This window comes from Grus americana, chromosome 2, assembly GCF_028858705.1.
Source record: "Grus americana isolate bGruAme1 chromosome 2, bGruAme1.mat, whole genome shotgun sequence".
Classification (NCBI taxonomy): domain Eukaryota; kingdom Metazoa; phylum Chordata; class Aves; order Gruiformes; family Gruidae; genus Grus; species Grus americana.
In genome coordinates this window covers 12897466-12910409 of record NC_072853.1, presented here as the reverse complement: position 1 = coordinate 12910409, position 12944 = coordinate 12897466, and the positions used below count along the sequence as shown (strand labels likewise).

General features: G+C 37.3%; 1 protein-coding gene across 2 annotated transcripts in view; it reads right to left on the bottom strand.

Moving 5' to 3' along the window:
- Nucleotides 1-768: 768 nt before the first annotated feature.
- The window catches only part of TMEM65 (transmembrane protein 65), a 34605-nt gene continuing 22429 nt past the window's right edge, over nt 769-12944 (bottom strand). For both annotated transcript variants that reach the window (XM_054815520.1, XM_054815521.1), the window contains 6 exons: nt 11377-11421; nt 9278-9345; nt 7934-7988; nt 6702-6744; nt 5605-5710; nt 769-4046 (listed from right to left, as the gene is read on the bottom strand). In XM_054815520.1, the coding sequence (XP_054671495.1) occupies nt 3951-4046; nt 5605-5710; nt 6702-6744; nt 7934-7988; nt 9278-9345; nt 11377-11421 (413 nt within the window). In that variant the 3' untranslated portion in view covers nt 769-3950. The remainder of the gene's footprint in view (nt 4047-5604; nt 5711-6701; nt 6745-7933; nt 7989-9277; nt 9346-11376; nt 11422-12944) is intronic.

The window sequence follows — 12944 nt, the reverse complement described above, 5'->3', positions numbered from 1 at the left end:
AGCCTGAATTTGTGTTATGAGAGCATTAACTGCAATCTGGAGTAGCTCTAGCTATTTTCTTAGTATTTTAGATTAAAAAAATTCCAGAGGCATAAGACTCTCGGAGCAGTATGACAATTCCTCAATACTTTATTCAGGTCTTTAGTTTATATACCGCCACTCTGTCAGCTTGTCACTAGAAGATGTAAAACATCAGACAGAAGATGGAAACATGTTGGCTAGAAGTTCGATAGACTCTGAACAACATAAATGAAGAGTTCTACTACGCAATGCAATCAGAATAGAGTAAAATAACAGCCAACCTGTACAGGTTGTCAAAATGAGATGAGACCATCCTTCCAGTACAGACGTGTGTAACTCACAGCACTTTATGCACAGACATCCATGAAAGAGACTGACCAAGGAGTGGGGGAAAAAAAAAAAAAGTGAAAAGCTCCCAAGTCCAGGAAAGTTCAAAAAGGCTGAGTCTGCATACAAAAACTCAGTTAATTCCAGAAGCTCAAGTGCAAGCGGACTTCTGACTAGTATTAATCAAAACTGTTACAATTTACCATGCAAACACATTAATTAAGTCGCTCTCTTCCAAGCATGAGGAGACAGAAATACCACTCCACAGTGGTATCTCCTATGATGTGACAAAGGACCACATGCTTATAGCTTAAATAATAAGTTCCTGGTTTGCGTAACTGAGGCTGAATACCCACAGGATATTATTAACATTTCCCCTCCAGCATCTGGTCTAATAAAAGAAACACAGAACAGCTTTGCTGTAGTACAAAAGTTTACAGAAAGTTCAACAATTTAATTAAAGACAATACAAAATATGTTGTCTGAATTCAAATAATTTATGCAAAAGTACATGAAGGAGAAAATATTAGTGAGAAAATTTGGGTAACCATATTATCAGATGCATGTTCTTTGTCCCTAGAGATAACATACAGTCAGAAGTACATTTATATTTTAAGTTACAATAGAAGACAGCATTTTAAAATAAACACAATTTCAGGTCTACCAGCCCGTTAACGCAAAAAAATACCTGTTAACACAGGACAAACTGATAGAATAAAAAAAAAAATGGAGCAATGCTGAAGTCTCTGAATAAGCCTGTAGTGTCTGTTTTTCCTTTTATCAAGGAGGGAGAAGACAACAGAAAACAAAGAGGAGTGTTTTGTTAGTGCTCTGTCTTCTCACTTCAGTGTTTTAAAAACTGCGATCAGAGCGTCAGGGATTGTTTTTATCCATATACCCCAGAAAAAACCACTCTCCTTGTGAGGAGACAGGATACAGATCAGGCACAGATCTCCCACTGCACGTGAAGCAGTACTACATCCACGCAAGAGTGGATCCCACAGGCGACGCAAGCTACCCCTGCTCTACTCAGGGTGGCAGCTTGGCCCCAACAAGCACTTTCTCTCAGCCTCCTGCAGAGGTACTATTCCTCTCAAATCACGAGTTATTTCTTCACGTTTGTCAAGTACTGAAACCCCAGAAGTCACCTTCTTGATTATTGTATCAGACAACAGCCTGAAACATCCAAGATTTCTTACCATGTGTCATTTGCCCTCCACGTTTTTGTGGTCAGCTAAACAGTTTAACAAGACGACACATGATTAATTTCTTTGAAGATATTTTAGTTCATTAATTCTCGATAAAAGCATTGTTTGTAGTACAATAGTTTGACATACAGCAACAAAATGTACTCAATTTACATGCATAAGCTATTTAACAATAGTACATGGTCTTTCCTATTGCTGTTATAAAATTAACACTACAATGACAGTGACACAGCTTTCTGACTGTTCTCACGAGCTCTAAAAGTGATGAAGACAGTGTTCCAGTTGGTATGATGGCAAAGAACAGAGGTTTGGCCACTGCTGGAAGATTCCGATGAAGACACCAGTATCATAATGGGAAAATGTTGGAATTACTGTGAAAACAGCTACGAAAAACCTACACAGAACTGTTTTGATGTGTACTTCAGTTTAAAAAAAGAACAAGTGGGAAATACTTCCAGCTTTGTATAAAAACATACCAGAAACAGATGTACATGCAGAGGAAGAAAAGTTAAGAGTTTAAAGGCAACACAAATGTGTGGATGACTAAAAAAACCCTGATCACTGAAGTACTGTAAACCAGCAGCAATCTGTTGGGGAAAGAGTGCATAATTTTCTAGCAGGATTGGTTTTTGTTGGGTTTTGTTTGTTTGTTTTACAAAGCTTCCAACTTCGAAAATGCAAACCAAAACTCCTCTGTGTTTCTGTTCTATGCCTGGCTGAGATTTCTTTCAGTTTTACAGTTTGGTCCAGAATTGCATTGTTTAATGTACAAAGTACAGGACATGCTACTGTGCTTTTCAAAACACACAACACTGTCGCCTTCATTAAAAGTTGATGTCAAAGTTTCAGTACTGGTGTTAAAGGGCTTCTAGAAATGAGAACAGGGAAGTCAGATTTATCACCAAGAGATAAGCAATGAGCTCTGTAAAACGTACATGTTACAATAAGACTTTTCCTATAGCAAATAGAAGTCATCAGGGGGCTTTATTTTATTATTTTTTAAAACATTTCTTTCTAAGTTTCAGAAGTGCTAACAATTCCAGCAATAAAACTTTCAAAGTGCCCTGGCTGTGCCTCACTTTTTAGTGTCTCTTCCAAATGGTACCAACAGGTAAGAAACCCGCTCCTCTAATCAACAGTTATCAGTTTAGCATTATGCTTTTGGCAAGTCAGATCCTGAAATATTATGAGTATTTGATAGTTGTAATCAATTTATTCATGACCATATAAAAAAAGCAGTCACATGTGACTGCACTGTCAGATCTATAATACACAAAGTAAGACTGCAAAAATAAAAGGCAAAAAAGGAAAAAAGGCCTCAAGTCTCCTTTTTTGTTTTTGTTGTAGTTTTTTTTACTAATTGTCTCACAGCAAAAAAAAAAAGTAGTAAAGGCTTAATCTTAAATACAAAGTTATAATCTGCAAATCAGGTCCTCTAATCCAGACTGATGGTACACTTTGTTTCAACGGAAACACCCATTACCAACTTGCAATGCCAGCACTCATTCACACCCTGAAGCTTTCCCCAGCCTCGTCCACCCAATCAACTATTCACATCTTATTTTAAGTAGAACAATAAAAAAAGTTGTTTGAGGTTTTGAAACAGTTGGTCTGAATTCTTTAATACTAGACTCAAAACTCAAGATGACAAATTTAAGGATATCTCAACTCAATTCTCAAAAGAATTGTTTACAAATGAGGAAAAAAAGGTGTAAATATGAAAGTACAGAAAGTGTTAAAATACCACTAAAAAAATTGACTTGGTAAAGAGTCTACACTGGAAACACTTACCTTGTCAAAGCATTAAAATTATCATCTCAGAAGACAATTCAGAGACACTTAGTCAGAATTGGGGAAAAAAAGCAAACTAGGCTGTCATAGATCACTGAACTATCTGATCCAAAGGCAGTGCAAAACGATGGCTGGTGAGGGGCAACCAGTCATCTTGCAAAGTGAGGGACTTCACTCATCACTGACCTCCTTCATAATCTGCATTGAAGGACCTGATGAACAGCAGTGAAATTTTTGTCATGCAATTACAACTGTTAAGCAACCAATATGCAACTCAAGAGTGATACTGTCATCCATGGTGGATTATTAAAGTAATAATCCATTCAAGAATAAGGTCAAAGGGGAAAAGTGGTAAACATCAGTTGCCATAAGTGAAAACACTTCAAAAACTGACAATTAAATAAAAAGTTAGATGATATCTTATAAAAAGAAGTACTGAACACAACAAAGCCACAATAAATTAGTGTTTCCATAAAACAACATGCTGAAGGTTTTGTTCCCAAGTCTATACATTTTTTACTGTCTGTTAATTCCTAAATATCGACAGCATAATTGAATAATTGAGGTACAGTCGTTTACATCTGTATATGTCTTGTAAAAAGGTTAATTTTTTTCTTCCAGTTTTTCTTCCTCATCGCCAAAGAACAACAAAGGAAACATTCCTAAAATGCAGCCAATGGTCACTCCAATAGCTTTACCCTAGAGAAAGGGGGGAAAAATTAAGTTTCTCACTGATCAGTGGTTACTCATTTCCTGTGTAGTACCAACACAACCAGGAAAACAGACTCTTTGTTCTAGTTTTCAGTTGGGAGTCACATTTTTCTTAGCATGCAGACTAGAAACACAAATCTATGAGAGACAGACAGATATGACAAGGTTAGAAACAGTGTGTGCTGTGACAAAAGACAATTCTGAATAAAGAGGAGGGGAATGACCCATGAAGAACTGCACAGGGGGTAAGGGAGGAAATAGACATTCAAAGGGTTAGTAGGATGGCCAGGAAGACAGGGAAGGAAAAAAACCAACTCCACACACATTTTAGGTGCAATTATAAATGTATCTGCTCGTATCTGGTAATGCAAGTTATCCAAGTCAGAAATTCCTTGCAAACATAATGGCTTGCAAAGGCACAAGGCAGAGCCACATAACAAAATTTAAAAAAAGTGAAATTGGAAAACATTTCACGATTGACCTAGATGTAAAAGTCAAGAGCAGAGGAAGGAAGACAGGCAACATCCAAATCACATCACCAGCAATAGGTGGATGGTGTTGAGAAACTTGAGACAGAAGGTAAAAAAAAAAATGCTAGCATACAGGCAAAGATGCTGAGAAGTCTTTTCTGTGAAAAGTGCTGTGAATGAACTGCAGTGCAATGACAGGCTTTTGCCACAGGCTCCACTTCCACTGAGAAGACTCTTATGCTGCACAGACTAGAGGGCAGCCCACTGACAACAAGCCAGTTCTTCCCTGCTCAATGCTTTGATCTATCACTGCTAAAAGCAGATTCCCCCTCCCCCATTTTTCCTCAGCAAGTGTTATTTCTCTTCCCTTAAATCTGCAAAGATATTTTTCCTTTTTCCCCATGATGGTTCATTCTGGCGAAGTGAAAGAAATATCTGTTTCTCTACTCAGTTTCTTATAATCTCTTTCTTTAATCTAAATAAATTTAATGCTCTCATTGCTGAAGTGAGACTGCTTCAAATATTTAAATGTTAATTAGGTAATCACCCTGAAAATGAATCTGCAAGGTGAGTGTCCTGTAACTGTAAACCCAAGCAGTGAATATTACTCAAATGCTAAATGTTTACCCAAGGGAAAGTTAATTTCATATCCAAGCTAATTATAGAATATTAGAAATGAAAACATACTAGCACAGCTAATAAAAAATAGCAAGCACTTGACAAAGAATGTATAGGAGTGAACTACTAAGGGGTCATAACTTTCAAATAAACGATCTTATCATAGTAGCCAGAGCTCAACCCAGGTACCTGCATAGCATACATGAAGTCATTGCAGAGACTATCCATGTTACTATAGTCTCTCGTGGCTTGTTGCATACAAAAAAACATCCAAGCCCAAAATAATCCATGTGTCTCAGTCTCTCTGACATAGGCTCACAACTAAACCTTCCAGGAAATGTGCAAAATTATGGTGGTCATTAAGTATTGAATGGCAAAAGGACCAATAAGGATTTATCACATATTAGTTCAAACAAAAAAAGCTCCATGCAAACAGCGTCGACCTACAGGATACTCACCAAGTGTGCACTGAGACGTGTTTGCCACATATCAGCTTGTTTGGGTGTCAGATCAGGGATTGACAGACCCAGTCGTGAAGCTAAAGCTTCTACATAACCTGCAAGACTGGAAGAACAAGAAAACAAGAACAAACATTTTTGGATCTGACAGTATCTTCCAGTGAGGATTTTGAAATATTTGAAGTATTGAACTTAAAATGAGTAACTTTTCCTTCAGCATACTGATACAGCCATCGAGAGGGAAATGTGTGAACACGTTCAGACCTCTGATGGTCACATTTTGCAATGGAAGTTCACTAATTTTCTCACTGATTTAATACGCAATATTTCAAAAAAAACCTCATGCAGTAAGACACAACTGGTGTGAATGTTATTGTGGTTTTGCAGATCTTGTAAGTAATCTTTACTGGATGAAAAGTTACAGACGCACACACACACATTAATAATAAGCCTTGTTATTTACAGAAAAAAAAATTAGAAGGAAAGTGGGAGAGGCATAAGACAGCTTTACTTTCAGCAATTACTCAGAAATTTCCTTGAAAAAATAAAAATGTCAGCTACATGTGTTTATATCAGAAATAGGTATGCCTAGATCTGAAGACATTTCAGATATATAATTGTTTTATCTGAGAAGGAAATGTCTTCAGATCTATGCACAACAATCTGAGGAGGTATATTAGATGTATTCTATCACAGCAATATATCACAAAAATATATTTTTCCATTTTGTATTTTAATGAACTCACTTTTTGTAGAAAGAGTTCTAATATTTCTTTAAAAGCAAGCATGATTTACAGAATACACTGAATCTGTTTAAACCCCAATCCAAATTTTATCACTTAAAATATATAATACTATAATAGCAGGATGCATTGCAGTTTTAACCTGAACAGGAGCCACCTAATATTCCAACTTTTTCTTAGCAAGGACAGAATATATTTCTAGAATCATGTAGTTTACTGAAGCAAAATTCAAGAACTAGGAAAAAAAATAAAGTCATTTCAACAGTGTGTTCAGCAGTTTCTAGTTCAGTACCAGCAATAGTGTTTGCAAAGGAGTGAAAAATAAATATATTATTAGAACAAGTTCAGACATACCCCAGTCCAGCTAAATCTGAAACAAGGTTTCCCAAAGCAGCAGCTGGAGGGATGGAGAGAGAAGAGAAATGGGGAAGAAGGCAAAGTATTATTTTAATTACAAACAAAACCAATCAGCTCCCCTTTCCAACCCCAACTGACCCTCACTCTTCTCAGCATATATTGCATAAAAGACTAAAAGTAAGTTTCTTTTATTCTAGAGCTTTTTTTCTGACCTTACAACAGCTTGTAATAACAACAGAGGACTAAGAATGATAGAAAGTGCAACTATTTTTCTCAACTCGTATGAGGAAAACTTGACAAAGACAACACTCACACCTGGAAATCAACTTAACACCTTTCCAGCTCAGAGTTAAAAACGGCCATGCAGGGTTACTGGTTTCATGCAGCTAACGCTGGCCACCAACCAAGGCCTTCCAGTGCCCAAAGAGGCACAGGAGCACTGGAAATAGAAGTGTATGTAGCTTTGATAAACATTTCAACATAGCCATGAACTGTGTCATTTATTCAATCATACCTACAGTATTTATTCCTAGAGTTACACAATTAAAATACATGATTTCACAGCAGATCTTATTGAGATAAGCTTGCTTGTGACTGTCTTGCACTGCAACAGAGGGCTGCAAATTTCCAAATGAGTAACTTGTTCTGCTGTATACATTTTCATTTAAGCTATCTGCATGCTTTCAGGCAATGCTGCACCTGCAGTTGGTGGATCCATGAGCAGTTTTTTTTCCTCTGACACTGCAGAGGCACCAAAGCTGCTGAGCAGAGCTTATCAGTTTTGGCCCGGTGCACGAGCAGGGTGGCTGCTTGGCCGTCCCGTGGTATCGCACGGAGGCAGAGAAGCCACCAACACCACCAGCCAACACAGTAAAAGGACACCAACACCGATCTTCACTTAGCACTGCAAGCAAACAGCAACTTACAAATACATATATACACATACACTCTATACACATTTAGAGCGGTTCCATCACAGAAATGCAAATACACTTTCCTAAGTGACCCAGAATTTGAACTTTTAGATTAAAACCACCAACAAGCAGCATTTCAAAAGGTATTTGAACTGAAATGCCATTATGTCCTTGCTTCAACTTAAGTTGTTTCTTTATTAGGAAAGGCAGCTGCAAGACCAAGGAAGAGCTGTTTCCAGCCCTGTGGCCCACTTTCAGCCTAAAATATAGGCATGTGCCACATTAGTCTACACATACTGCATTTTTATTACTTGCCTGCCATAGTTGAAATTCCTAGGACAACTCCAATTGACAACTCTATTTGGGTTCCCTGGAAAATAAGAGTTTTCTCATTATTTGAGGAATTTGGAGTTAGAATAGATGATATTGATTCAACTGACAAAAGTGTTGCCTACTGCTTTTTTATGGTAAAATTGAAAGGATAAATGGACATTACTTTTACTAGATCTGCAGAGCTCCTGCCCTCCTGGTATATATATTTCCCCGCAGGACAAGAGCCTACTTCTGATATTTATTTAATATTGTATGTTGTTTCATGATGGTCACCTAATGGACAAAACCGTAGTCCCTATTCTCTGCATACCGCTTTCCCCACTGTAATTCTAAGCTGAATGCACAGCTCTGAACACTAATTTCTACAAATCCTGAACAAACAAATAAAACATAATATCATAGCTCCCTACTTTTTCAGCTGAAGGAACAAAATCAGTGAACTGCACAATGAAACAGCAGTATGTGGTCCAAAGATGAGACACGATGTGCATGAATTAAAACAAGATTGTTCTAGTTGGATATAGGAAAACATTTTCCTATGGTTTTGGGACAGATTGCCCAGACAGGCTGTGCAGTCTCTGACCTTGGATCTTCTCAAGTCCCACAGGATAAAACCATGAACAACTTGGTCTGACCTTACAGCTGACCCAGCATTGAGCAGGCAGACTACAAACCCTGAGAAAGTCCCAAGCAGGAGCAAGACTAGAGACCTAGTGGGTCCCACGGTCCCTTCCCATGTGAATTATCCCATGATTAAGATCACACTGAGAATGATAATTTTACATGAGGAACAGTATCTTTGGCCTTTATCCATCTTCCTGTTCCACTTCCAAATTCATTGCCCATTTCATCTTCCAAATGAACAGGAAGATCTCTCAAGACTGTTACTCAGAAATGCCAGGCTACATCAGTACAAATCAGCATCAGCACTAACACACCTGCATCGCTCAGAACAATGGAACACATCAGTAAAAACCCTGATGACCTATTCATCAACACATTATGATCACATTATCATCAGTCAGCACAAAAAAAACATATTGACTACATGATCATAGATGTGTCTTGCAGTATGAATTAGGAGAGAGGGAAAAAGGCAAGTCTCTTCTCAATTCAGTAAAACTAGTTACAATACTGGCCTTCAGAAGGAACAACACTCCTCTGCATTCTGCAAAGGCTCAACAGAGATGGATGTTTTCTTTAAAAAAGAAAATTTAAAACAGAAATTACTGGGGTGATATAGAGGGAACAGAAGCTTCCTGAAGTTTTCATTTTCAACAATATGAATCATGTTGACTTGATCAAGGAATGAAATAATGAACTTACCGCAGCAATCATAATTGCGTTATCCAAAAATCCAAACCCTACAAAAGGTAATGCATTGTGGAAGAACACTAAAAGAAATAAGTAACAAAGAGAAAATAAATATTTATAAGAGAGTTCACTAGTTCACCCAAACAACTGAAATGTCAGTCTAATACTGCCTTTAAGAGAAACACACAGCATACAAAAAATCCATTTCCTACTACTTCTATTTGTGGGGTTTTTTTATTTCTGTCAGGTTTAGTAAAACCCTTTGCTACACATGTTACTAATGGCTTGCAAAGAACCTGTTAAACCAACTCACTCTTCACAAATACTTGTACAATTCTGGATGGAAGCCACTTATGCCTATTAGTGCAGAAGAGAAATATTTAAAACTACACAAACTTTGATACTATTTACAGTCCTTCCAACTGATGCTGCAGTATTACTGAAGATTGCCAAATTGTCTCACCAGATTCCCTACATTCTTCTCTTGCTCAAAATAAAGCCCTTTTCTCAGCAAGTCCCTCTCTATTCCTGTCCAAGAGCTCCATCTTCTTCATGCATTCATAAAAATTCATATTTTAGAGGAGTATTGCCTAGAGGTAGGCAATTCTTACCAAACCTGCTTCAGCTAAATCTGCAAATGCTAAGGTGGTTTTCAGTAGTGTCCATACAGTGTTAATTAGCTCACTATTCAACCCAAACTTCTGCATCTGGATTTTGTTCAGGCACTATGGTGAGTTCGAGTTAGACTTGAAGCTGCTCCTCAATACATTAAGAAATCAAGTTGCACCTTTGGTTTTATGCAGGTTTTTTTCCTTTTCATTCCTGAAACTCCAAGTAAATACTATTTGAAAATATTCCCTCTTGTCCTGTTCCATTTTCTCTCTCAAGTTTTAGCATGTAAGCTTCCGATGGCGATGAGACTGAATTTGCACAGCATTGCCTCCAGCTGAGTCTCAAGGTGCAAGCACCCTAAGACTAAATACAGCATTGAGGACAGACTACTTGACTAAAAACAGAGCTTAGAAAGTTAGATCTTTTCACTTTTAACATTTAAAATACATCAGGTATTCGGGTTTATTTTCCCCACTTCAGATGGGAACAAAAATTCCTACATTTTATAAACTTAGAGATGCAAACATATGAAGAGGGAAGAAAGAAGAGTGTATGAACCTCGCAGTCATGTGAAAAGAAACCGGTATGAGTCCCTTTTGGATTTACTTCTCACAGACAGCATGAATCCATGATCATATAAAAACCAAAACCACACATGATTTTTCATGCTCAGGTACTACAACACGTTTGGACTATTTTGTAAGAATGTACGTATCTTCTTAAATGCACAGGTAAAAGACTAAGGCACAGAAAGTATGAAATTTTCCATATTATTATTCTTTTAAACCACCACAGGAAAACAAACAAACAAAGCACATAGATATGCCCAGAACTTTCAAAACGTGTGCATGAAACTCTGGAGCTACAAAGGGAGCTCAAATTCTTACCAAAGTTGTCAGAATTTTGGAATCCATGGAGTAACCAGAACCCCAGGGACCAAGCAAAAAAAAAACCCAAATAAAAATAAGTGTAGATACCTAGAATAGGAAAATGTTCAATTAAATACATTTGCTCACTGAGAGAGCATAAAACCACAAAAATACACTGATTTGGAAACTAAATCAGAATTTTACATTAATTGGTGTTATAAAGAATACCAGATCTATTTCCAATTTCTCTGCAATTTTATCCCACTTCCCAGTCCATTTAAAAATATATGTGACAAGAAACAAGTCAATAGTTTTAACCTTAAACACAAGAACCCCCACAAGGTACTGCAGCATCAACGCCGCTTGGCTTAGAAAAATGACGTTTGCGGCTTTGAACAGCACACTCTCATTTGAGCTTTCTGTCCTACTTTCCCTAAATGGTGCACATTCTCCAGCTGAGGTGTTATGAAATAAAGATGACAGGGTGACTGCTGGTGCTTGTTTTGGTTTTCTGTTACTCCATAAGACAGGGATGAGGACACACCAGCACTCGTAGGAGAAAGATGAAGCAATTGAAAAAAACAGACTGCACAAATACTGAACCACATTCAACGAACATTCTTCTTTTACCATGTTTCAGTTGTCCTGGAGATGGTGGTGCAACCTCCAACTTCTCTAGAGAAGTCAAAATGAAATGAGAAAGTTAGCTAGTTCATCACAAATTCAGTTTATTATATTATAAACCGTTTACCAAATCACTAGCAGGCAAAAAAAGCAGTTATTTAACAGCTTTAAAATGTGAAAAAAAAATGCTTCACATCTACATTTTAATTATTTTTACAAAAAATAATATAATATTAAAAGCCAAAAAGTCTTAGAATTCTATCACAAGATTAAACTAGTATAACTGATTATGCAAAATAACAGCATACATTGGAAGCAGTCCAACAGCCATCTTTATTACTCCAAATCAGAAAATAACACACTAAAATTAGAAAAGCCAGGACATCTAAAGAGAATTGTATTTTATTATTTGTTTTTAGAGGTACTCTAAGCATGCAGCAGACAACATTCTTTCCTCCAGAGACAGTCTGCAAAACCCCTCCTACCATTTCTGTTCTGACAGAAGGCATCTTTTAATAGCTAGCATGACAATAAAAAAAAATACTACAATGACATTAGAGACCACTGATTTCAGTAACGGCAGATCACGTTTGGTCATTTGGTGCATGTTTCAGGTATCCTGGCATCAAACCATTAAGGTCTTGGAAGGACAAGGACATCACTCCTGAACCTGACTCTAGGCTATAGGAAGCTAAGGCTATATGTTTTTTTTATATATATATATATATATATGTATGTATATTAGAGGTGATGCACAGAATGCAGCAGCAAGAGCCACCCATTTCACAGGGGCAAGGGAAAGAAAACAAGCGACTTTTTTAGGGTTTTGGGATTTCTTTAAATGTGGATTTTGAGCATAAGACCCCTTCTTAAAGCAGAAAAGAGTTACCCCAAAATCTTCCAGTATTACAAATCCTGAACTTTTGACAAGTTGCTTCCATACTTTTTGATCAGGTAACTTCCATAGGCAAAGGTAAAAAAAGGTAAAACATGATAGGAGCCTACACCACTGCCTCAAGTTTTCAAATTTTACTTGGGATAACCAAGTACATGAAAGACAATGCTGCAAGCACAGGCTGTGAATCATTTGAGCATATGTCTGAACTGCGCACAATAGAGCAAGTATCCCTGCATCCAAGTCACTCCTATATTCAAAGCTATTGTAAAGGAGAAACTGAAATATTCACTTAAATTAACTTTGGGGAAAAAAAATGGTTAGACCATAATACCAGTATTCAGACAACCAGGACAGTGACTTCCATAATAATTTCATTAATTTAAGGTCTTAAACTATAACAACTTTCAAGTTTCAGCAGTTACTGAAGAGCTGCTTCTTCCCTCTGGCCAATAGATAAACTACCTAAGCTCTACAAACACCAGCTATACTTGTCATGCAAGTGGGAGAAGTAAAGCCCAAGTTGTACAGAAATACATGAAGATATTCCTCCCTCCCCCCCACCTTGAAAATGCAAGGAATTCACAGATTCAAACCTGGAGCTGGAGGAAGAACAAAAGAACATCCCACAGCAAACAGAGGTGAGCCCTGCAAGAGCCAATCTTTCACAGTCACAGGC